This window comes from Cibotium barometz, chromosome 61, assembly GCF_041138505.1.
Source record: "Cibotium barometz isolate CiBa-2024 chromosome 61, ASM4113850v1, whole genome shotgun sequence".
Classification (NCBI taxonomy): domain Eukaryota; kingdom Viridiplantae; phylum Streptophyta; class Polypodiopsida; order Cyatheales; family Cibotiaceae; genus Cibotium; species Cibotium barometz.
Window position 1 is genome coordinate 17,595,482 of NC_141106.1, and position 26,712 is coordinate 17,622,193.

A 26,712-nucleotide genomic window follows, 5' to 3' on the forward strand; every position below is an offset into this window, starting at 1 on the left:
CTTCTCCGAGCCTCTTCCCTCCTCCTCTCTCTCTTCCCTCCCTTTCCCTCTCCTCTCTCTCACTCTCTCTATCCTTGTCTCTCTTTGGTAACACACTCTCTATCTTCTCTTACCACCGTCCATTTCTCTCCCTCCCTTTCACTCTCCCACCCTCCCTCTCTATCCTTATCTTACCTCCTATCCTCCTTCCCTCTCTTGCTCTTTATATCCTCCTCTCCCTCTCTATCCTTCTCTTACCTCTTATGCCCCTTCCCTCTCTCGCTCTTTGTATCCTCCTCTCTCTCTACCCATCTCTCCGCTCACTCTCTCTATCCTTCTCTTTACTCTCTCTCTCTCTCTCTCTCTCTCTCTCTCTCTCTCTCTCTATATATATATATATATATATATATATATATATATATATATATATCCTTCTGTTGGCTCTCGCTCGCTCTCTCTCTCTCTCTATCCCTCTCTTTGCTAACTCTCTCTATCCTTCACTCTTTTGTAGCTCTCTCTCTCTCCCTCTCTATCCTTCTCTTACCTCCTATCCTCCTTCCCTCTCTCACTCTCTATATCCTCATCTCTCTCTCTCTATCCATCTCATTGCTCAATCTCTTTATCCTTCTCTTTACTCTCTCTCTCTATCCTCCCTCCTCTCTCTATCCTTCTTTTGGCTTTCTCTCTCTCTCTCTCTCTCTCTCTCTCTCTCTCTCTCTCTCTCTCTCTCTCTCTCTCTCTCTCTCACCTTCTCTTTGATAACTCTCGCTCTATCCTTCTCTTAGCTCTCCTTCTCTCTCTCTCTCTCTCTTTATCCTTCTCTTTGCTAACTCTTCAGTCCTTCTCTTTGTTCACTCTCGCATCCCTCTCTTTCTCTCTCTCTTTGCTCACTCTTCAGTCCTTCTCTTTGCTCACTCTTGCCTCCCTCTCTCTCTACCCTTCTCTTGTTCTCACTCCCTCTCTCACTCTTTTAGTCCTTTTTTTTCTCACTCTCTCTATCTTCCCTCCCTCTCCACCCTTCTCTCTCTCTTTTAGTCCCCTTTCTTTGCTCACTCTCTTTATCCTCCCTCCCTCTCTTCCTTTCTCTTTGCTCTCGATCCCTCTCTCTTTCTCTCTCACTCACTCTTTCTATCTTTCTCTTTGCTCACTCTCTCTCTATATTTCTTTCTCATTTCTCAACAAAGCTTACTTAACTCATGTTTTGTGTATAGATCCTCGAGTCTACAAACGCTTCACTACCTTATTATTCACACAAAACAGAAAATGTTGATTCTTTATTGGTTTGTACATGTTCTATATAAATATTGTTATACAGAGGGGAATGATGTCTTATTGCAAAACCCCAACATGCGTTGCTCTCGCCCTCTTTCTCTCTTTTTCAATATGAAAAATAAGATCATGACACAATCATAAACAATTGCTACAAATAAGATCATGACCACTGCAGTCACTTGAATATTCATAAATAAATATGTTCATTGCTCTACGATGAAATCTTCATCAAGACACCCTCCACTACATCCTCTTTGGGATCAATACAAACAATATTTTGCCTAATTTATGTGCTAACATAGCACAATCTCCACATACATCATAAAGCTCTACTAACACTTGCCCTTGCTTTACATGATGCCTCAACAAGCTATCCCAAAAGTCATATCCACGTTGAGATCCACCTGCAAAGAAAACATATCTCTTAATTCCACCAAAAATGTAAGGCTCTTATTAAAAATGTCAGGCTCTTATTTTGGAGCACATGAAAAGTTAACTCCATACCTTGCCATGATGTCCTATTTGGGTGTCTACTCTAGTGCATCATGTTGCAAGGATGAATGATATAATCAGGTAAGAAAGGTTGTGTATGGTTTTGTCCAAGTATGCTCGTGAAGGTAGCAGCGATGAGGATATGTATCTGCACAAGAGTATGAGATGATTTTTTGTAGAAAAAAGTGATGCTTAATGGAAACCTCTATGGTTAGTGTTGCTTACCTCTTGTCCAAAGGCGCTTCCAATCTGCGTTGTACATCGCATATACACCAAGGTGTCCAAGGTGAAGCCAGAATGCTCCATGAGCTATAATGGTTGCCGCTTGATACACAGTACACCGATGACAATAATAGAGCCATTGTCGTCTAAGATGGTCTCACAAATCTAAAGCAACGCATGCTCCTCTCCATGTATGTGGCATTAATTAGAATGACATACACAAAAAACGTAAGCATGACATACACACACACAACATATGCATAACAACACACAAGGTCTTAATGAAGGGAAAATAATCTCATCACTCACATGTGGAGAGATTCCATGTGGGACAATGTCATTGGGGAAAACATAAATAGAACCTCCTGTGGGCAACCTCACTACAATACAATCACACGATGTGTTTGTATTGATGCCTTTAACAGTAAAGGTCCTGTCTCCCACGTTGGCCTTCAACAACGTATCAAAGACACGTTCTAGCTTCGGTGGACACTGCTAGTTTAAAAGTGCACATCCTATCTTCAAAGGATTCGCAACACATGCCATCATCTTTGTAGAATGATGTCCTGTCACACCATGTTTAGAGTTATACATCAATTATTATTACAGGATATAAAAGACACACCTTTATAATCATTTTATGTGTGGTCATAATTGATTATTACACCTATTAACGAGATGAGGCTTCTATAGTGGTAGAGGAACTAGCACTTTGATGTTCGCTGAGAGCACAGAGGGACTACTGTCGTGGTACGTTAAGACACTCCTATAAAGCATACGTTTTGTAAGTGCATGCATCACACAAATACTTTACATTATCATTACCAATGAGTAAAATCATACCTGGAAAATTCATTTGGATTGGAGTCAGGTCACCCAGGCTAGGTGGATGAATTGGTTGCAGTGGTGCATTTGGCGCTTCACTTCTTGCCAAGCTTACCTGAATCCATAACTTAATCTATTTGAGTATGCAAACAATGTAACAATAATACCAATAAACCACAAGTAAAAGAGTGCCCTGCCTGTGTTGCTGTATGACCAACTTCTTTAACTTTTTGGGTTGCCTTAATCTTGCATGTGCTATCATCAGAATCACTTTCGTCATATTTTAATGGAGATTCTAATGGAGAGGTATCAGAGTCATCCTCTTCCTATAGTGACTTTCCTTTTCCCTTTGTTACAATCTTTTTTTGGCACTTTTTCCCCTTCATCATCATCATCATCCTCCTCTTCATCTTCATCATCCCCTTCATCTTTCATAAGACCTTTACCTTTGTGGTGGACATGTGATTTGTCACATAGACTTCTAGGCTTCATAATAGAATTCTCCATTCGAAAAGATATAAGAAATAATATTTAAATTAAAGTGAAATATCTAATTGTATAGTTCATACCATGGTTGATTGCTTTGCTTTATAAGCCCGAGTATACATCTCCTTCTCGCTCTTGGAAAATTCGCCACTTGGAAAGTCAAGGAACAATGGGTATCTCTTGTATATCTCTGCATCGCAAACGTCTCGAAGTTGCTATTGTGTATATATAGTGTTTTCATGTTTTGGATTGCGCTATTCTTTTAAGATTTCATGCACATTTGCAATAGATCTCTCTGAATGACACTTACAAATCCATCTACACATTATTACATCCGTTTAGTTTACAAATATAAGAGTACAACCAAGTAGTAAGTACGCTTTATGGAACGTTATACACGTGAACACAGCACGCTTGGTAGCCTTCACGACAGTAGGGTTTGAAGCTACCACACCTTGTTTCTTTAGGGATCCCACCATTTCCTTGAATAGCTTCCCAAAATACATTCTGTTAAGATCGGCGAGGTCATCAAGGAATGTATCTGGAAAAATTACCTTGTACTTTTTTGATATTTCTTCAAGGACGGTTACACCCTGTGCTCCAATCTCATGCTATATGACTTCTCTTCAAAGCTAATCCCTGAATAAACTTGCATTTGCTGCATTACCATTGAAATTATTATTCAAACAAAATAGAGTACTTTGTAAATATCAAGAAGATAGGAAAAGTTATTACATACTTTTAGGGATTTGTCAATCCTTCAGCCTCAGCAAATCACCATCAATCAAAATATCCAAAATCTATGCTTTGTGGTCATTTGGCAATGAGCTAGCTGCCAAGTTGTATAGCCTATCCTCTAATAAACAATCCGGTTTCTCGTTCCAATTAACTTGCACTAGTCGCCTACAACACAATACCATAATTAAACCACAATATTAACACCATAAAATGTTGTTACCTATGAAATAGATAGAGGAAATGGTGTAGGATTTCTTACACAAAGAAACCTTTCCCTTGTACAGGGTTTGCAGTCACCCACCCACCAGCCACCTTGTAGCATGCCTCCACTTTCTTTCATCTTTAATCAAATGTCATTCTCTTGTTACCTACAAAATAGACAGAGGAAATAGTGTAGGATTTCTTACACAAAGAAACCTTTCCCTTGTAAAGGGTTTGCAGTCACCCACCCACCAGCCACCTTGTAGCATGCCTCCACTTTCTTTCATCTTTAATCAAATGTCATTCTCCATCTCTCTTCATCTTGTTGCAAACAAACTATCTATTAGGGGGTCAATATCTTGGGTGGCTACGAGGTACTCATCCTATTATTCACGACAAAAAGTAACATTAGTGGATGATATGCAAATGTTTATCATATATTGCAAGTGTCTAAAGATTGAAGGTTTACTTGGAATACTATTTGGGAAAGTTCCAAAAGCTCGCAGTTATACCAAGATGGGTGGTCCTTTTTTTTTTAATGCATCGAGGTATGCTTGTCCATCTATGCCTTGTTCATCTCTCTAGTGTGCTTCATAATTGTTTCTTTGTTTGCCAGCCCAAGTGCCCTAATGACGCACACTTTGTCCACAAGGGAAGAAGAAACATAGCCCACTTTATTTATCCTATGACAACAAAATTTAAGACTATGATAAAAGATTGAAATATAGTACGTCAAATATTCCTTATTCAAAGAGTCTTAAAACATATATTCTCTTACACCTGTTTAAGCAAGCGATCACTGTGAGAACCTCCCCCTCACTATCCTCATTGAATTCAATAAGGATAGCGTCAACACAAGGATGTCTTGATGTGACATTCTTGAATGCTATAGTTAGATAGTGCAAATCTAATTAGTCCCAAAACTATTTTATAAAACAAAATATTGCATTCAAAAAAGTAGGCAATTTAAGTAGACTCACATCTATTAATCTCCTCCATCCATGCCACAACTCGATGATTGCCGTCCCCACACATACAACATCTTGTTGCTCATAAATTCCCACTCTTTGCCTTTGATCATATTCTCAAACTCCTCATTTTTCAATCGCCAGAGATGTCATCCCATGCAATAACATCATCTTGAGTCACTTCTCTAACAGGATTACGGGATGAGGAGATGGAGTAAATGAACCTGCATATATAGGCCATTCGTATAAAATTCCCTTGCCAGCTTCTTGTAGCTAAACTGCACTCTTCGTAAAGAGGGGTTAGGTACAAGTCTGCACAAGGGAATAGGTGGTAAAGGAGTGGATTTCACCACCTACAATGCACGCATACACAAACGTTATACTTGGTAATCCAAAAGATACCTTATGTAAGATTTGATAAAAAGTGGTTAATAATTACTTTCACTCTATCTCAAGACTGTCTTGTAGGAGTTCTAATCGCAAGCGAGTTGTGAGAGTCACCATGAAACTCTCTTAATTCTCGCCTTCTTTTTCAATTCGCTCGTCCACCTCTCTTGCTTCCTTAGTTTCTTTAATAATTTTTGAGGAAGCACCTTTCTTCGAAGACTTAGCAACTTGACTTGGATTCCTTCGAAAAGGAGGACTCCAATCATCATCTTCCTCTTGCACTTTCTTCCTCTTCTTGGTACTTGTCACTTTTTGGCTTTGTTGCTTGGCAGGTGTGCTCTTTACATGTTTTGCACGCTTTGGATGTGGGGTTTCCTTTGATGTGTTTGTAACAATCTAAACACATCGACATATACAAAACATATTGCTCTCAAAAAAATCACTAAAAAGAGCATAATTGGAAAAGTGGAGAAAGATAAAATAAGACTTACACAATCTCTGACTGGCCACACAATGATGTATCCTTTGGTTTGATTTAACTTGATATCAACATCTTTGAGGGGAAAGGAAGAGGAACTTCTCCCACTTCAACATCTTCTATCGACACGTGAACATGACCATGCGGCAAAGCAATTTCATGGATAGTATCCACGATGGGATCTACGTGCAAAACACTCCCAGTAGCTACCTTGGTATCACTGAACATCAAGGAGACTTGTGTCCCTCTTTAGAATTGGGGAGACGCCATGAGGAGTAACACAAAAGGAGAATAAACAAGAAAGAAAGAGTCCTAAAAGATATAAGAGCAAAATAGAGTAAAAAAGCAATGGATATAAATAGAGGTGATATAAATAGAGGGATAGATATAAATAGAGATGATATAAATAGAGGGATAGATATAAATAGCGATATTGAAACTAGGATTTTGAAGGAACAAACAAATAAGAAGAGAAAAAATAATAATAAAAAGAGGAGAGAAAAAGGTATAGAGAGAGGAAAAAAGAGAGCGAAGATAGAGTTGGTGAGAGAGAGAAAGCTTAGGATTTAGAAAAGTAGAGAAAAAACTTTTTTGAAAAGAGAGAGAAGGGTTTTGTTTGGGGGGAGTATGGAAAAGTAGAGTTGGTGAGAGAGGACAAGGGAGGACAAGTCTTAGGACTTAGAAAATTAGAGTTGGTGAGAGAGGACAAAGGTTTTGGGAAAGAAAAAAAAAGTTTTTTTTTGAAAAGAAAGAGAAGGGTTTTGTTTGGGAGGAGTATGGAAAGCGTTTTAGAGGAGGGAGGGAGAGAGCACTTTGTTTTTTTTTTGGGGGGGGAGGGCGTTTTGAATTTGGGGAGAGAGAGAGAGAGAGAGAGAGAGAGAGAGAGAATGCGTGGAACACTAGGAGCAAGGAGAACGTGTTTTGAATTGGGAGGGGGGGCAGCGAGAGAACGTGTGGAACATAGGGGAGAGAGAGAGAGAGAGAGAGAGAGAGAGAGAGAGAGAGAGAGAGAGAGAGAGCGTTATTTGGAGGGGGTGCCCCACTAAGGGCAAGCACCTCCCCCCCTAAATAACGCATGCTCTCTCTCCTCCCCCCCCAAAGAACGCGCTCTCTTCCTCCCCCCAAATAACGCCTCTCTCTTTCTTTCCAAATAACATACGTTCCACGGTGCCATGTAGCCATGGGATCTTGATAAAAAACAAGTGGTAATTATGGACCTCTTTTACATTCTCTTGATCAATTTAAAGCATCTAAAAAACCTTAAAAAAAAACTAAAGTTCAAGAGACATCTATATGTAAGTAATAGTGACGTTTGCTATCTTTCAAACGAGTTGACTTTGTAAGCATAACTTTGTAATTGTGGCTAAACTTAAAGGAGACCTTTATTATTATGATGATGACAATGTCCATGATGATGATGATAGACATACTTAGATGTTGCAATTTGAATCTTTTCAAATTCTCCCATGCATTGTTGGGCAATACAAGGATGTACTCTTTACTTGAAATAAAAATGGATGGAATCATAAAAGAGATGATAAAAAGGTTAAAACTTAAATTGGGATCACGGCAGAGATAGAAAAGTTATGCAATCATTATATGATAGTGGGCTATGGAATAATCATTATATGATAGTGGGCTATGGAATAATCATTATCTAAGAATTAGTTATGGAATAATCATTATATAGAAGTTAGTTATGGAATAATCATTAAATGAGAGGTAGTTATGCATGCATTTATTGTATAGTATAATTATTGAAAATGAATTTTAGATTTTGTGTATTAATGACATGATTTATAATGATCATTTTTATAAAATGAGTATAATTTATAAAAAAATTATAATATGTATAGAATTTATGTTTAGACTTTGAATTCGTTGTCCTTACTTTGTTGTATGTTTGTGAGATGGTTTTTTGAGAGCTTTTGTGTTACTGAGCTAGTTTTTTGAGAGCTTTTCTTGCCATGGAGAGCACTTCTTTTCGCATTTTTGTGGGAGGTTTGGAGAGTGATCCTATTGCTAGAACTGTACAGGGTCGTTATTATATTACTAAAGCTGATGATTTTGATGGAATATTATGTCCTCACTCTAGATTTAAAGTTTTTGTAATCAAACCACAAGATGATGGTGTAGAACACCTTATACCTATCTAGTCAGCTAGACCTATTGGAGAGGAACCATGTTATAGCTTTGATAAAGATATAACAACAGAATACCTTGTTATTCCAGTAATAGGAGAATCAAGCAACACTATAGAAAGCACTCCAAAAGAAGTTATTATTGACCTTACAATAGGAGATTCTCCCACACAGGTACACCACTTCAGAAGAGTGTGGTCAAATACTTATTGTCTGAGGAATCTCATGCTGGTGTTCTTCGTAGATTGTTATTAGCAAGCACACATATTGAGAAAGTAGAAGAGATTTCTCAAATCTATAATGGTAATGTGGCTTTTGACTTGCCAAATGTACATGATCCTTCAGCCTCTCCAATACAAGGAATGGAGCAAGCACATGATGGCCATTGTTGGGTGAAACCTGCAGAGAGTCATGTGAAGTTTCCTGGGGTTATACGAAAGGCTTAGTTGAGTGCACTTGTGCCTTGTGTGGAAGTAGAACTATGAACGACACACCGAATACAACATCATGGATTGGTAAGCTTATTGTCTTGGCTTAATTTCAGTAAACTTTGATTTATAAGAGCATTTATTTTAGAACTTTGTAATTTTTCACATAACAAGAAAGCTCACACAGAAACTTCCCTCTTTGGGCTTAACAATGGATGGATATGGATCACTAGCTTGTTTCTATTGCAAGAACAAACATGTATATAGAAGAATGTGTAGTGCTACGATGTACTATTGTATGCCTGTTGATCCACAGATGTCGAGATTGATGATACATCAAGGGGAACATAAGGGGCACATCAAGGCAGGCATTGCAAAAGTTAAGAAAACTTGTGTAAGAGGCAGTTTCAGAGATTGCTACAAGTGGTCCAAGAAGGTACAGATGTCAAGATTGATGATACATCAAGGGGAACATAAGGGGCACATCAAGGTAGGCATTGCGAAAGTTAAGAAAACTTGTGCAAGAGGCAGTTTTAGAGGTTGCTACAAGTGGTCCAAGAAGGTACAAATGGATATCACCAAACAACTCGTATTGGATGAAGTTGTCAGGAAGCATATGAAGACTGAATCAAATATTAACAACATGGAGTTGTCACTATTATTAGAACACATGCATTCCCTAATTCAATGTCAAAGGTAATGTTCTTTCCATATTGATTTTAATTGTTTGGTAATTCTTGTGAATGAACATTTACATAGTTTGTTAACTGGTCCAATTCTCTTGTAGATTCAGGAGGATGGTGCATGCTTCTAGGATCAACAGTTCAGTGCTGCAAGGAGTAGAGTCAAGTATCCTAGAATTGAAGAGACAATGTGCTTTTGAGTTCTTACATGGTAGTCGTTTTCTTGGGCAAGCTTTAGATGAGTCGAACCGGTGTTATGTGTTTAAAATGTTAACCACAGGGCCTGCACATCGGGTTTAGATCTGGTGAACCATATACACCAAATAGGAGATGGGGATTTGAGGAAGGCTTAGGTTTGTTTTGACCACGTCAGGCATGTGTAAGGATGGAAAACAATGGTTGCACATGTATATGATCCAAGGTAGAGTTTGGTCTTGTTAAGTTCTTGAAAAAAATTGAATTTGATTTTAGTACTTTTCCAATTGTTGTATGAGGGCATGCAGCCTACAGAGCTCATAACAATTGCAACTTGTGAAATGAAAGAGGAGGACACAGTGGCACAAGTTCTTTTCTGGGAGATGATTAACAATGTTGTGGTCCAAAAAGGCTTCTCCATGCCAGATTTTTTTGGCTTTATGGGGCTGATGAGGCTAGAGCCAACTAGAGGGCAATTAGGACTGTCTATAAAAAAATGGAACAGAGAATACATTGGAAGGTCATGAGCGTTCATGTCTTTTTCATTAGGAACAAAGCTTGAACATCCATACATTACAATATGTAGTTAGGAATTTTCAGGAAGAGCACAAGCGACTATGTCAGTGGATTTGTGCATTGAGTGAGGAAGAGACACTTTTAAAATACAGACACATTAGATCATGGTGGATGAACAAAAGAGGGTAGTGTGGGACAAGGAGAGAGAGAGAGAGAGAAGGAAGAGGGTGGGAGAAGGAGAGAACGGAGGGTGGGAGGGCAAAAGGGAGGGTGGGAGAGATGAGAGAGAGGGAGGGTGGGAGAAAGAGAGAGAGGGAGGGTGGGAGAGAGGGAGCAGAGAGAGAGGGAGGGTGGGAGAGATGAGAGAGAAGGAGGGTGGGAGAAGGAGAGAGAGGGAGGGTGGGAGAGAGGGAGAGGAGAGAGAGGGTGGGTGGGAGAGAGAAAGGGAGAGAGGGAGAGGGAGTGTGAGAGAAGGATAGAGAGAGAGGGAGTGTGAGAGAAGGAGAGAGAGAGAGGGAAGAGGGTGGAGAGGAGAGAGAGGGAGAGTGGGTTGAGATGGGCGGAGATGGTGGTGGCAATAGTTTAAGTAGAGAGAGAGGATAGCCAAGAAAATCTCCCTCCACCAAGCTCCCTCAAAAATCACTCTGTGTAGACACAGGATACAAAAGTCCAAAAGAGAATTCGATCTCATTGCATGGGCAAACATAAAGAAAACCTGACGATCCAAAGAAAGTCAGAAGATGAAACAACTTCTAGTACATCACTTAGTGAGGATGAAACAAGTTCTGATTCGTCACTCATTGCACTTAATAGACCAATCAAGAAACTAGAACCCACCCAACCACCCCAAATTGAAAATCATGATCATATGATTTATGTAGAACGCAAAAAGCAAGCTCAGGAGAGCATGGTTGAGTGTCTTACAGGATCACCGGTTGTGATTGAACCTAAAAATGCCAATCCTAAAGAAGTAACCAATCAAGAAACTAGAACCCACCCAACTACCCCAAATTGAAAATCATGATCATATGATTTATGTAGAACGCAAAAAGCAAGCTCAGGAGAGCATGGTTGAGTGTCTTATAGGATCACCGGTTGTGATTGAACCTAAAAATGCCAATCCTAAAGAAGCAACCAAAATACAAAACCCAGAGGAGTACTACTTCCCCTTTCAAGAGAAGACATACTCTTTACAGAAGAGTCATTAAAGATAGATTGCACGAATTATGTGGTTAAGAAAGCACGTGAGGAATTCACTGAATCCCTTATGAAATTAAAGCATTCTCTCAAAACCTCATTTGGAGGAATGCTCTTCTCTCATGGTGGTGAAGCCAACATAACATCAGCACTTGCACCTTTAAGGGCTCAACATGAGTTATACCAAGACATAAAAGAGCTCCATTGAACAGGACTGTGAGGATTCACAAGTTTCCAAACATACCTCATTTAGAATCGTCAGAGGACGAACTTTACATTGGGTACTCTTGAAAAAGCTGAGAGCCAAAAAGAGGACAAAAGTGAATGGGAATATCAAACAGAAATAGGATCTGAAGCAAAAACACAAACTGAAATATCCATGGTTCCTCTTGAAGATTCTATCATGGTATGGTTAGATTTTCCTACAAGCAATGATGTTAAGTGCAAACGTGCATTGATTAGCCCTCGAGCTAGTCAATGACAATAGACACTTGGGTGTCATTGGGACAACCAAAACTCATCCCTACAGACAATGGTCTTGCAAGAGGAGCCAATGGACAAAACATTGAAGTTCCCAGTTACTTTAGCTATGCTACTCAAACAATCGCTGGAGATGTGGAATTTACATTCCATGTTACCCTAGATTCCCTTCAGTATGATGTCGTCCTTGGTGGAACTTGGATACATGACTCGTTGTATTCAATTGATGAAACAGTCACCTTGAACACTCCTGCAGGCATTGTAATTGTTATTACGGGAAAAAGAGACCTTGGAGGAGCTGAAACTTCCAACATATCTTACTGAAAAGATCCCTAGGATTTTGATTAGATTGGAACTTTCCAATAAAATCACCATAGCTCAAGCACAACTTTATCCAGCACGAGAACACAATCTCATGACCCTCGAGTTATGGGATATGTTAGGTCAACAAACACTCACGGATCATCCTGAAAGAATTCCCTTTACACAAGTCTTGAACATGCCATGTTTGGGGTAATTTGAATATATAATGTATATTGAAACTAACCCCCTTGCAAATTTTTTGTGGTTGAGTATGTGTTGGAAGCAGATTTGATCTTGGTGCGTAAATGGACTATTGCTACCTAAGCACCACTATGCTTTGCTAGCGATAGGGTCATCATGATGGTCAACAACACAAAGTTGACAATACCATACTGCAAGGAAGAGGATCTAACCCTAATGGATTTTTATGATACTGATCGCAAAAAGTTACAAGACTCTTCCACAAAAGCCCCTCTACAGGAGATTTTTATTCAATTTTTAAGAGAAAATTTAGTTAAATTTATCTTTTTGCATAGATAAAATTAAATTCCCATCCTCACCAACGAAGTTCGATGCCAAAACCTCACAATCAACATGTATTCCTGAATAAGTTCCCCCTGTGCAACCATCTATCTCTAACAAGGAAATCAAAGGAAAAGCCCCGGAGCCTATGCCTCTTCATCACAAACCTCACCAAAGCATGCTCGAAAGCCTCGTCTCATCGACAACCACTCCACAAGAGACTCTAGCCTCATCATTGTCAAAAATACCCATGAGTCTTAAACCTGCAGCCTCAGCGCCAACCAATGTGAAGGAGAACCCAAAACCTTCCACTTCCACCAAAAAGAAAAATCCATCAAGACAACCAAAATCAAGATATCTTAAGGGTATCAAAATGTGGGTGGAGAAGTAGCTACTTGTAGCTCAAGGCTGCTACAAAGGTGACAATCAAATTTGGGTGCCTCGATAGTCAAAGCCTCTTTCTCAACACAGCACTCAAAGGCCAAGGAAAAATAAAAGTACTCCACAACACCGTACACAAAAGCCTATGCGAGTTCCTTAAAGAACTCCACTAAGTCAACAAGTGTGGGTACCAAAAAAATTACTGCAAGCACAAGGGTACTACCAAAGTATAAGAAACAAACCTCAGCACCAATTTATAATGTTAATCAAAGATGGGTGCTTATGCATGTGCTTCAACAACAAGGATAATCTAATGGTAATCCCATCATATGGTTGCCAAAATTGAACAAAGTGAAGATAGGCTCGCTAATCGACTTTAACCCCAATAGCTCCACCTAAAGTTTGACAAGAATGGAAACCCAAGCAACACCAAGCAAGTCACTCAACCACTCTCATGCATTCAGCACCTACACGAGAGCTTGTGTGTTCAAGCAAACCCAATGGTCCACCAACTGACAGTCTTATCTGCCACCTTGACAACATTTGAGCCAAAAATTCAAGAATCAATTTCCACGTCTGCACAACGGAGACTTATGAGCACATCAAAGACAAACTCACAATGCTCTTTTCACCCCTTTGGATGTGAAGCGTAAGTGCAGAAGCTACGCGGGCAGACATAAGAACCTATTCTCTCAAAAAGAAGAGTAGCCATAAGAACCTATTGCTTGCAAGGTGGTAGTTTAAAAAAAAAAAAAAACAACACAAACACAAACACAAACACAAGGAGTCACACATATGGCCTACTTAGAAGTGGTAGAATATCACAAGCAACTCCCAAGAATCTTCAATAGCCATTATATTTTGTTAAGCTTATGGCTTACTATTCTTTTGGCTAAGTTAATGTAGCAGATGTTCCATGAGTACATATCCATACTCATGCACGGAGGACATTTGCACCAAAGCCTCACCATCGACAAATTTCAAGTACATCTTTGGATGGGGGGGCCATGGAAGGTGAAAGCCTGGTCAATGGTACAACCCATTGCTTGGAATTTTTCTTCAAATTACAAACCTCTCCAAACGATCCTACCATCTTCACAAATCATTGATCTCCAGTCCTTAGTGAAGATATCTATATTAGCCTCGCAAGTCGACTTAGTTCTTTTAATCCTCGCCAACCAATGGCTACTTCAACACAGAGCAGTTCAATAAGAGTCTACATGACTCGCTTCTTGTACTTCATGTATATCTGCTTCATAAAAACACTTAAATATACATAAAAACATAAAAAGCACATGGAAAGAAGCATGCTGGAATAGGTCCTACTCAACAACATTTGGCAAGAATCCTGCCACACAAAAGGACTTCATCAAAGGCCAATTTCTTCAAATGATTAATGTCGCTTCAATGAATCAAATAAGAAATTGAGAATCACCATCTCGTTCTGATGATTATGTCTACGTTCCTCTGGATCCTTCCCTCTCTTTCTCCCATTATTAACATCTCTTAGCATCCCCACTAACACAAATCACATGAAACCTTGCTTACCGATTACCAAAAACAAGATGAGCAAAAAACCTAAAAAAATGCTCACACAAATATAAAAATGCAATCATTCACAAAAAACCCCACCTGCCTACCGCGTTAGGAATTTCCAATAAACCACTAACTTTTTCATTCACCAACCAGATTTTCTTATTCCTTTCAGAGGAACAAAGACCATTGAACATCACTCAACATCAAGCCATCGACAAAGCTTGTCCATTCTCCCCACAAAAAGGTCTTCAACGCGATCACGAGGATGCGATCGCCCATCAAGAAGGAGGGAATGTTAACCCATTCCTAGGGTTAACAAGAACTACCACCATTATCTTACATCAAGGAGTCAAGGTAGATACAGGGTTATCCATTCAAGATATGAAGCAATGGCGTCCAAATCTACAACTTGGACGAGCGCCTGTCATGGTGTGACGAAATACTTAAGGCAATTCCTACTTCAAGAGCGTATGGTAGCAAGTTAGGGTGAAGTCCCAAGTGATGTACTTCATGGATATATTATGAGAGTAGTCATTGTAATAGAATTAGGCCTCTTATGAGCCCAGCCAGCCCCACAGTTTAAGTGAGTGTGAACACTTATGGCCATGTATATAAGTTAATTTCTCTCATAATACAACATACTCTCCCATTGTGCATTTGAGTCTTGCTCTTGCTAATCCTCTTGCTAATCTCTCTCCCTGATGCATTCTAGTGAGTGTGTGTGAGAGTGATGCGAGGTGAGAAGAGGGATGAGTACACGTAGTGCAACACGGCGGTGTGACAACGCTCACGGGAGGTGCGGTGGAATTGCTTATGAAGGAGTGGTAGAGCTTGGAGACCTCAAGGGTTACAAGCTCGGCCATTGGAAAGATTCTCACGACAGTTGTGGTTCACCAGGTAATCTCTTGTTGGTGGATGTGTTTCAAGGGGGGTTAGGGTGAGCCATAACAAACACATCTCACTAGGCCTTAGTCCTGAGTTGGCCTCCCAACTTATTAATAAGTATGGATGCCCAAGGCCAATAGGTGTCGTGTATAAAAGACACTTTTACTAATGATAAAGGGTCATTCCCTTGGGTGTAGTTTTGCATCCAAGCTCTCTTGTGCTCTTGTGATGTACTCTTGTGCTCTGGCTCTCCCAAGCTCTTGATATTTTTTGGTGGTCTATGAGTGTGTGTGATGTTAAACTAGCATGCATGGTGTTCTATGAGTGTGACACTATGATGTGTGTGATGTTAAACTAGCATGCATGGTGTTCATGATGAGGATTGTGTGTGAGAGTTTTCTTGCCTATGAGAACCATTGTCTTGAAGTGCTTCCTTGGACTAGATTGGAGTAAAGAGGACTAGCTCTACTTTAAGTGCTCCTGCTAGTGACAAAGAAATGAAGGCTTTTACAACTACAAGCTACCACATCAAGTGTTTCCCCTCTCATGAGGAGGTGGGTGAGTTACCAAATCCCCCACAACAAGAAGGATAAGGCCATGGTTGTTTCTTTCTAGTTTTTACTTGAATTAGTGGGTGTGTTCTATCACTTTCCATACCTCCATCTCCTCACTCATTGGGAAAAAGGTCTCTCCACCATTCCTTATGATGCCTTCTCCATCCCTCTTGGTCCTAGAAGTGAAAGAGATTTGCTCATTAGGATAGATATAGGTTTCTCTTTGTACAAAAGTCTGTAAAGGAGGTTCTTCTTGCACAACTCCTCTTCCTATGAGAACCTTTGAATATTACTCATTGTGTGACCCTCATTGACCGAGCGAGCCTCTTGATCTGTATCCAGTTGCAATCCAAATAGCCCTTTCACAATGTCTAACAAACTACCATATATTATGGGGGAGCTTTCAACCTCTCCTCCACTCACTCATTAATCATTTAAGCTTCTTCCATGGATTCTTCACTACTGGTGTTACTTAAATTTAGACCTTTCCAGATAAACACACTTTTGATGTGTGCTAACTAAATGACAAGATCTTGTACTTCTTTGGTAGGAAGATCCTTGATAGTTAGATGAACTATCCTCTGGAGAAATTTCATTTCCCAGAATCTTTTCGGATCTCATGTACATGTAAATATGTTTAATAGGCCAAAGTTCACTGCATGGACCTAAAACTTTTGTTTTACCCAAGGGTTTAGTTATTAAAACTCTAGTCTTTCACGTTTAAAAATTCTCTTATCCTTCAAGTTCAAGGTGATTTCATGGACTAGTATTGTTCCCACAATTGATTAGACTAAGCACTTTCCACAATTAAGCTAATACAAAAGATAATCACGACATGAATATCTAGGAGATAGTGATGCGGGAAGAACTGGAGATAGTCACGGTCGTGAAAAATTCTGGTTTTCACGACCAGATGGACTTTATCATTTAAATGAAATTCCTTTACCAATGAACTTTAATAGCCAAACTCTGACCTTTAGTCACCTTAACAATAAAAATAAATGAAATAATTTTGACGTAATTTTCATGCTCATGAAAAACTGTGTTTTTCACGCAAAAATTCTTTGATCTTTTGATATCAAATTCCCTTGCAATGAGCTTAAATATCAGTCTAGGTCATGTAGTCACCTTAACAACCTCAATAGATGAAATTATTTTGGCGTGATTTTCTCTAGAAATTTAGCTTGTCTCTAGGAGATAGTCACACATGAATAACTTGAAATAGTCACGGTAAAGAAAAATATTGTTTTTTACACCAAATGTTTTTAAAGCTAAGAGGATAAGATTTTAGGGAGTAGAATATCTATTTTTGGCAAGGTAATCCCTCAAATCACAGAGTGATTTTTGGCAAGGTAATCCCTATAATCATAGAGTGATTTTTGGGACTTTTTAGTGACGTAAATTTCTCTTGTTTTTCACAATTGTGAAAAACTCCAAGCGTGAAAAACTAATAATTATCTTTGATCTGATTTTTGGAAGTTCAAATCATGTTTTTACCTACTCAAAAGGCATCATTTAAGTCTCTTTTCCACAGCTAAGGCAATGAAATCTTCGGTAAGACTCAAACAACAATAATTTACATAGTTTTTTTTATGATTTTTGGAAAAAAGTTAAAAAAACATAACACCTTGGTTTTTCACGTGAAAAAGAAAAAATGTTGCAAACACAAAAAGTTCACAAAAAATTGATTGGACTACTCCCCTCTAGGCTTGTCATGTACTCACAAACCAATCCTTCAACCAAAAACAACCAAAAATCAAACTTCTACCATACTTTTCACCATTGTGCAACAACCTTATCCACTCAAATCTTCACACAAACCTCAACAAAATTGAAAATACAGATTTTTAACAATGCAAGGAAGGAGTTGGGTACTTTAAGAAGAAGGAAGATTAGCTCCCCAAGAGAAATAGTGCCAAATAATATGGCCCATTTATACCCCTTCAAGAACTCTCTCTCATTCATGTAGGTATTGAAACATACAACAACCATCGTGGGATTCTTACCTTGATTCCAAGCCCAAGATCTCCATGACCTTCAATCTCCACCAGTGGTTGCTAGGTCTACAATTTCCAAGCCCCCCTCTTGCTGTTCAACGAGAGGTTTGTTGCACCTGGACTCACCTCTCTCACTCTCTCACACTAAGCATAGAAAGGCAAATGTAGTAGGTTCTATGCACATGTACTAGGAGCAAGCAAGCATATCCGCTTAACTCTCTCTCTCTCTCTCTCTCTCTCTCACACACACACACACACACACACACACACACACACACACACCACACCCCACACACGCACACACGTACAAACACACAAAATAATGTGTAAGGAGATAATAAGAACTCGCTAGCACAAAGGGGGATTGTGTTAGATCACTGAAAGAAAGTGTCTTACATACAACCGGCCCTTATTCACATTTGGGCACCTAAAACTTAGAAACTAACTAATAAGCTTACATTGGCTAGCTTTTCTCATAATCTTTATAACTTTTATAGTGTCTTTTTATAACACTCGTTTCTACTCTCGTGTGTAGTAGAGAGTGCTTCTCTTAATCCCAAAATGGAGTTAAGAGCTACTGCTGCCCAAATTGGCTTGGACTACAAATGCCAAAGCTCATACAAGTTATTCCTTTAAATGCCCTTTGTAATCCATTACCTTAGCTTCTCCGATTGCACCATTCTTATTAAAGTGAACTTGCAAGTCACAGTCAGTGATGGTGGTTGAGATAGACAGGAGGTTTTGTCTCACTGCATACTTCTTCAATGGCAACAAAGATCTCTATTTGTAAAGCGTGCTGGATTCTTCCTTTATCTTTATAGTGACATTCTTGGCATCTACTTTTTCTTGCACTCTTTAGCTATGTGCCTTTTCTTGTTTATAGTAAAAGCATTTAACCCTTTTCTCCTAATTTGAAGAGTTAGAATCCTCACCCTTTTTATATCTATTAGCAGAGAAAGCTTGCTACAGTAGAGGCTCGTAATATTTAGGGCAAGCTTCTAATCAATGAACCCATTGACTAAGGAGACCTATATGTGTGGAACATGAAGAAATGATGAGACGATGCAAAAGATGATGATGTAATGCAAAAGCCTAAACCCGTAAAAGAGCCTAAGTTGCCCAAATCTAAAAGAAAAGAAAGGAACAAAGCCTTGGTAGAAGCTGAGAAGCAATCTAACAAGATTATGACTCAAAAGGAAAAGGAACCAGATTTACATAAGGTTCTTGAACACTTCAAGACCTTTGACATCAAGGAGAGGAGCATAGTCCACTTGAGAGCACAGTGCTCAAAAGATGGGCAGTCAGGAATCTCATACGATGGATTGGCGAAAATTAAGGAGGTGGACATCATAGACCCTGGGGAGGATCCCAAACCAGTGTATAGTGCTAGTGACCTAACTTCGAAGGAGGAGGAGGAATTGATAGAGTTGTTGAAGGAGTATAAGGATTTTTTTGTTTGGACCTATAAGGATATGAAAGCTGTGCCCCCACATGATTTTGATCATTGAGGGATCAAGGCCTGTGAAGCAATGACCTTATCAAATGAACCCTAAATATTAAGCAATTATAAAGAAGGAAATCGATAAAATTCATTGCTACGGAGTTCATTTACCCTAAATATTAAGCAATTGTAAAGGAGGAATTAATAAACTCATTGCTACGGAGTTCATTTACAAGATTGAACATATGGATTGGGTGTCACCAATCGTTATTGTGCTAAAAAAGAATGGTAAGATTAGGGTATGTGTGGATTTAAAGAAGGTCAACGTGGCAACTCAGAAAGACCATTACCATACATTGAGCACACTTTGGAAAGAGTGGCAAGGGTGGTCACATATAGATTTTTGGGATACAATGAAGTATGCATAGCCCTTGAAGATCATTATAAAATGGCATTCACAACTACATGGGGAATTTTTGCCTACAAAGGCATTCGGTCTAACCAATGCTGCTCTGCAAACATTTTAGAGATTGATGTGTACCACCGCATTCAAGGAACTTACAGAAGTGGTTAGAAATCTTTATGGATGATCTCCGTGCACACTCACGATGGAAAGAGCATTTGGAATGCATGAGAAAGATATTTCAAAGATGACAATTATAATGCATATTTTTGAATCCTTTGAAATATCAATTTTGGGTAAAACATGGTGTCATCTTGAGACACATTGTGTCAAAAATTGGAATCTCCATTGATGATAGTAAAGTGAAGCTAGTTCTAGAACTACCATCACCCACTAATTATAAAGAAGTTATCATTGTATTATATGCTACTTGCTAGTGCACCCATTTTAAGACCACCTAATTGGGATGTGATGTTTCATGTTCACATCGATGCCTCTAACTATTGGTTGTGCACCGGCACAACCTGGTGAATTCAAGTTGGATTACCCAGTGTGCTTCTTTGCAAGTAGATAGCTGAACAACAAACGAGGTAGAAATGAACTACACTACTATGACCATGAACGCATGATGAACGCGTGAGGGATTGGTAATGGTTTATGTGGTTAAGAAGTACATGCATGCCAATAAATTTGTGTTCTCTTTGTAGACCATCAAGCCTTGCTATACCTTGTCGACAAACCATGTACAACTCGGTAGATCACTAGATGGTTGCTTTTATCGATGGAGTTTGATTTTATGGTCACAATAAAGAAGGGGAAACAACATGTATTGGCTGGTTCATCATATGCCAAGGATTTCTAAGGGAAAACCATCCATAGAACCAGCCATAGGTGTTGATGATGAACCAAATGTAGCTTTATTCAAGATAGACTTGCTAAATGGAGCAAAGAAATTTTAGAGTATCTCGCGTATGGATTCCCAAATGATAAGGCCCTAAAGAAGGATAGGATACGATGACTTATTTAGTTGGCAGCACCCTATCAATTAATAGTAAGATAATGGTATAAACTAGGGAAGGATAATGTGCTAAGACATTGTGTAAGAGAGGACAAATTTCTCTCTATTCTTGAGGAAGCACATTGTGAAATTGCGGGAGGACACTTAGCTAGAGAAGTGATTCCTTGTAAGATCCTACATGCCGGTTTATGGCAACCGACTATGTTTGGAGACCACAGAATTTGTAAAGAGGTGTTAGTGCTTCAACATGCCTTAGGAGAGGGTTGGAATGCTTCTAACCCTCATAATTGTGCAATAACCATTTGAAAAGTGGGAAATAGATTTTATCGGACTTATTGGTCTGTCGACTTGGCAGAGCCAAGCTTGATATGTCATTGTAGCTACACACCTGTTTGGGTGAGTCTCCGGGCCTACTATCCATACACATGTTAGCCAGTTGTGGCAACTGGTTGTGAAAAGGAGGGGACCACAAGATTACTCCTATATGCATTTGTCTTTTAGTATAAGCTACCTAAATAGTAGAAATGAGTCAGAAATTTCTTATAGTGTGGAAATTGTGCCTAGATGGCTCCACTTGAAAATATAAAGAAATTGCCAACTCATTCCGCAACTAAACCAACACTGCCCAACTGATTCGGCAACTACACCAAATGGTTGGCAACACCATGTGAAGCCTGTGAAGGGATCCTATGTATATCTCAAAACTTAAATTGAGAAAAAATTTCAAATCAAACGCTCACAATTGAATAAAAGCCAATGTGCAAAGGTGAGATCTAAGGCAAGCTAGACAAGTGTCAAGAAATCCCTCTCTCTCTCTCTCTCTCTCTCTCTCTCTCTCTCTCTCTCTCTCTCTAACACACACACAGACACATACACACCTAGACCATCGTTCTATCTCTTTCTTTCTCTCTCTCTCTCTCTCTCTCTCTCTCTCTCACACACACACACACGCACACACACCCCCCCCCCTAGACCATAGTTCTCTCTCTTTCTCTCTCTCTCTCTCACACACACCTAGACTAGAGGTGCTTTTTGACGGGCATGTCACACCCATTTTTTGAACATTTTGGTCGTAAAATACTTGCAAATTTTTAAAATGAGCATAAAAAATTACACTAAAATAAATATATTTCACCAAACGAATCAATTTTGGAAGGCAAGGGTACGAGTCAAAAATCAAGCGACACACACGTGGACACACACTCACATGTGTCTCTGAGAGACACATACACACACATACATTTGAGACTTGCGTCATGACGGTTGTTGGCAGTTGAAAAAGCAGCCTATATACTAAATAGTATACTTTTGAAATTAAAAATTAAGGCTCAAAAAGTCCACAGCCTTTAGATACTTTACTGTTAAGAAGTTAAAAGATGAAGCCTGCAAAGTTGTTTTTTCTTTTTCTTTTTTTGTACCCCCCTCCACGTTCTCCGGGGTCGGTTTTGTCACCCTCGTGCATTATTATTATTATTATTTTCTTTTTCTCACTCATTTATTTTGCCTCCCCCAAAAAGCGAAAAATTTGCATCCGTAAATATGATTATGTGCTCTTTTTGTTTAAAAAAATTGTATCAGAAATTGGGAAAAAAAGTACATAATTATTATGTGCTTTTCATGCTAAGCTCCACTTATTATAAAGTCTAGGACACTGCTTTTTCTTTATCTAAATTAATCTATTTCCACCGTGATTAAGGCTAATCTTTTTTTTTGAATCTCTCTCTTTTTTTCTTTCTTTTTCTTTTACCCTTAAATATTCAGCAGTTGTTTTACTCACCTTGCAAGGCTTGGTGGTGGGTTGATGGGCTGAGGCTTGCTTGCTTTCACACTTGCTCCCATGGCTTCCTCTGTAGCCTGCCTGGCCTCCTTGCTTCTTGTGGGCTCATTTATGTCCACCATTGCATTTGCACCTGGTCACCACCACCATAAGCCCCACAAGCATTTTGGCTGGCTGCCTGCAACAGCAACATGGTATGGCAGCGCCAATGGTGCTGGCTCAGATGGTACTCTCTTAACCCATCTCAAATCACTCAATTACGCATAATCCAGAAGGTAGATTACATTGTGCTAATCTGTTTTTTTTTAATAATCTTTTTAAGTGTTTCCATAGCTAATATTGCATCCAAATGTATGCACTCTAAATAGACAACAATAGGCAATCATTTGTAGTGCACTGAGCTTGCCATAGCCAATTTATCATAATGTATGCATCTGTAAGACATCAATGGGCAAATTATTTGTACAGTTAGCTTGCTAAATTATGTGCTAGAATTGCACTAATTATGATTTAATGGATCCAATGGCAGGTGGAGCTTGTGGATATGGAAGCCTTGCAAGGACCCCTTACGGCACCCATGTGAGTGCAGGGAGCCCTGTTCTCTTCAAGAAGGGGATGGGGTGTGGTGCTTGCTACAAAGTAAGATCGCCAATGCTTCAATTTTCATCAATAATTATCAACGAGTTTGTTCAATTAAGCTCAATTTTCATCAATAATTATCCGTGAGTTTATTCAATTAAGCTCAATTTTCATCAGTAATTGGTAATGAGTTCATTCAATTTTCCTCAATAATTATCGATGAATTTAGTCAATGATGTAGGTAATATTCTAGTGTAGTGAGATTAGGCATGGATGCAGTGCGATTAGTGAATGTTAATCCAGATTTTTTTGGAGCAGGTGAAGTGCCTAGCTGCAGGGGGCATATGCTCGGAGAGGCCAGTGACCGTTGTGATTACGGACGAGTGCCCAGGGGGTTACTGTGCCTTTGGCAGAACTCATTTTGATATGAGTGGCTCCGCCTTCGGCCGCATGGCGTCTAGTGGCAGAGCCGCCCCTAACCTCCTCAATGCAGGAGTGGTGCAAGTGCTTTATAAGCGGTGATTACCTCCCTTCCTCCCCCCGCTCGCTCTGCATCTGTAATTAACATCGCTTAATCCCCTCTTATCTGCATTATACCTTTCACTTCTATGTACATTGAAGAGCCTTAATTAGTGCATTAAGTAGCCTGGCTAAGGCACCCAATTGTGGTCGATTAAGTATAATTAAGAGTGTTTTATCAAGTCCATAGGCAGTAAACCTTTTAATTAACTAAATCCAATCCATCATTAAAACTGTTATAACTCAATTAAGGATGGATTCTGTCCACCTCTTCTGCTCAGGGTGGCTTGCAAATACCATGGAACGGAGCTTGCATTCCAAGTAAACGCAGGAGCAACAAACTATTGGTTCTCCATGTTGGTGAGATACGAAGCAGGAGATGGAGATCTCGCAAGGGTGGAGCTGATGGAGGTGAGCGAGAGTGATTAATATGGATTAAGTACTAATTAACATAAAGCAAATGCAGGCAATTTAATTGAGCTGATTCAAGGTGAGGTTAAGTAGGATAGGTGATTAGGTCAACTGAATGGGGATTAGTGTAAGAGTGCAGGCAGTGAAGATGGGTGTTTAAATTAGGTACTGTATTTGGAATAATAATTAGTGGTAAGGTTAGGCGGATGATTAGTGGTGTAATGAAGGTTAAGGTGGGTGTGGTGATGGGTGCAGGGGCAAGCAGGGGGATGGAGGCAGATGGAGCAGCTATGGGGCGCATACTGGTGTTTGAATGAGGGGCCATTGAGGGCACCTTTCTCCATAAGGATCACATCCTCATTGGGCTCTACTCTCACTGCATTCAATGCCATCCCAGCCAATTGGGCACCTGGAAGCACTTACAGCTCAAGGGTCAATTTCCCATGAATAAATAAATATCTACATTAAAAAATCACAATTGTGTTAAAAGTACCCCTACCACCATCACCATATAAGGCACATTGCGAACACGGCTTTAGTGGAGTGGATAAAGCGGACGAAGCCCAAGCCAGTGGTGCAGGTTCTATCCGTGCTCTCTACGGGTTGCGCGTCCTTGTAACCGGAGTTGGGTGTGTGAGTAGTGCATAAAAACCGGTGTTTCTTGCCAAATTTAAAAAAAAACATATAAGGCACATGAAGCTCCAATTATTTAATTACTCCACTTTGTGATAGCCTATATGTATAGACTAAGGCTATCACCTTACCTTATCTTAATAATGTATTAGTCCATCCTTTTCTCTATGGGCCCATTTGGGGACAGTGGCCGTTTTCAGTTAGCTCAAAAAGGTCATGCATGTTCCACTCTCTTGAGGCTTGGGCCAAAAAACCAACACCACCTATGTACATCTTTGTCACACAAAAAAGCAATGTTTCTTTGGATTCCTTCCATGCTACCACCTGTTGTAAAGTTGCACTTTTGCACTTCCGATGGTACTACTCAAGTTAATCACAAGGCAATCTCCCCTCTTTATCTTCCCTTCTCTCTCTTAAATTTAGCTCAAAACCTCTCTCTCTCTCTCTCTCTCTCTCTCTCTCTCTCTCTACACTGACATTGTCTTTATGATATGTATTGTTTATACATCATTTGGATACGTATTCTCTCTCTCTCTCTCTCTCTCTCTCTCTCTCTCTCTCTCTCTCTCTCTCTCTCTCTCTCTTTCTCTCTCTCTCTCTCTCTAAATTGACATTGTCCTTATGATATGTATTGTTTATACATCATTTTGATATGTATTCTCTCTCTCTCTCTCTCTCTCTCTCTCTCTCTCTCTCTCTCTCTAAAGTGACATTGTCTTTATGATATGTATTGTTTATACACCATTTCTCTCTCTCTCTCTCTCTCTCTCTCTCTCTCTCTCTCTCTCTCTCTCTCTCTCTCTCTCTCTCTCTCTCTCTAAAGTGACATTGTCTTTATAATATGTATTGTTTATACACCATTCCTACAACCTATCTCATATTTTAAGTTCCCTTCCCTCTCTTAGATTTAGATCAAGACCGACATGGTCTTTATAATATATGTTGTGCCTCTTATACGTTATTGTCACATTTACTCTACGAACTATCTAGTTTTACCTTTCACTGCTGTCACTCTCACATCTAGCTCAAGAACGGATAGTCTTTATGATATGTATTGTGTCTTATACGTTACTTTGGCATTTACTGCATTACAAACGTTAATATTTTGTTTACATTTCCTTTCTTCACAAAGATGCTTCACCAATGTCTTCTTTTTCATGCAAACCATTACTCGACAAAGATGCTTTATTACCAATGTCTCCTTTCATGCAAAGCATTACTCGACAAAGATGCTTTACCAATGTGTCCTTTCATGCAAATCATTACTTGGGTGTGAGGCCAACAAGCACTCCCCATCGTTAAAGGTGAAGATGTCAAGTTATTTACCCACATCACATAAAACTTTTGTAGGTAATAAAAATGATACCATTCAAGTTTAGGGATTTTGTTCATAAAAAAACTTGTAAATTACATACAATAGAGTTGCAATATTCTCATTTTAGGTTTATTTTTTCAATTTCAAAAAATCCTCTACATCAAAGCCATTTCAATTATTTTTTAGCTAAAAAACTTACAAAATAGAAATAAAACAAATAAAGAAGTTGTAATCTTATGATTTGTTAAGGAAAGCATTTTTTTAGAATACATATTGCCCTTACTTGCTACATTTTGTTGACTATTAGATCACAAAAAAAAAATCTCACTTCCATGGTCACACACTTTGTAGATCATCTATGAAAGATTTTCACAACATATGTTTGGGCATCTTGTAAAGGGCCTTAGTCTAAGCAACTTTAAAGCCTTTAATTTAAAGAAGAATGGGGCATTAATCTACTTTTTTGGATCACTCTTTTTGACATTTTTGTGTGTGGATGGTAGAGGATTTACTAGCTTTGTATTGGTTTCTGACTAGACTCTTCTTTTTGTGTTATCCTATCATGTACTCACATAATGAGAGTGAGAAGGCACCTAATGTGACACTAATATTTGTAACCTTCATTTTTTAATTCATTTTGTGGATTGGTTTTCTCAATACCACATATGTTAAGATTGTCACTACTAGTATAGTGGGTTGGAATGCTGGATGTATATGATGCCAAGTTTGATGCTTTCTTCAAAGAAAAGT

General features: G+C 39.2%; 1 protein-coding gene across 1 annotated transcript; it reads left to right on the top strand.

Moving 5' to 3' along the window:
* The first annotated feature begins 22,500 nt into the window (after window positions 1–22,500).
* On the top strand, window positions 22,501–24,949 carry LOC147604624 (expansin-B3-like). Its single transcript, XM_086794554.1, has 5 exons — window positions 22,501–22,731; window positions 23,035–23,144; window positions 23,403–23,602; window positions 23,885–24,014; window positions 24,270–24,949. Exons 1-5 carry the CDS (start codon window positions 22,566–22,568, stop codon window positions 24,459–24,461), a joined length of 798 nt encoding a protein of 265 aa, XP_086650680.1. The 5' UTR covers window positions 22,501–22,565; the 3' UTR covers window positions 24,462–24,949.
* The last annotated feature ends 1,763 nt before the right edge of the window (window positions 24,950–26,712 follow it).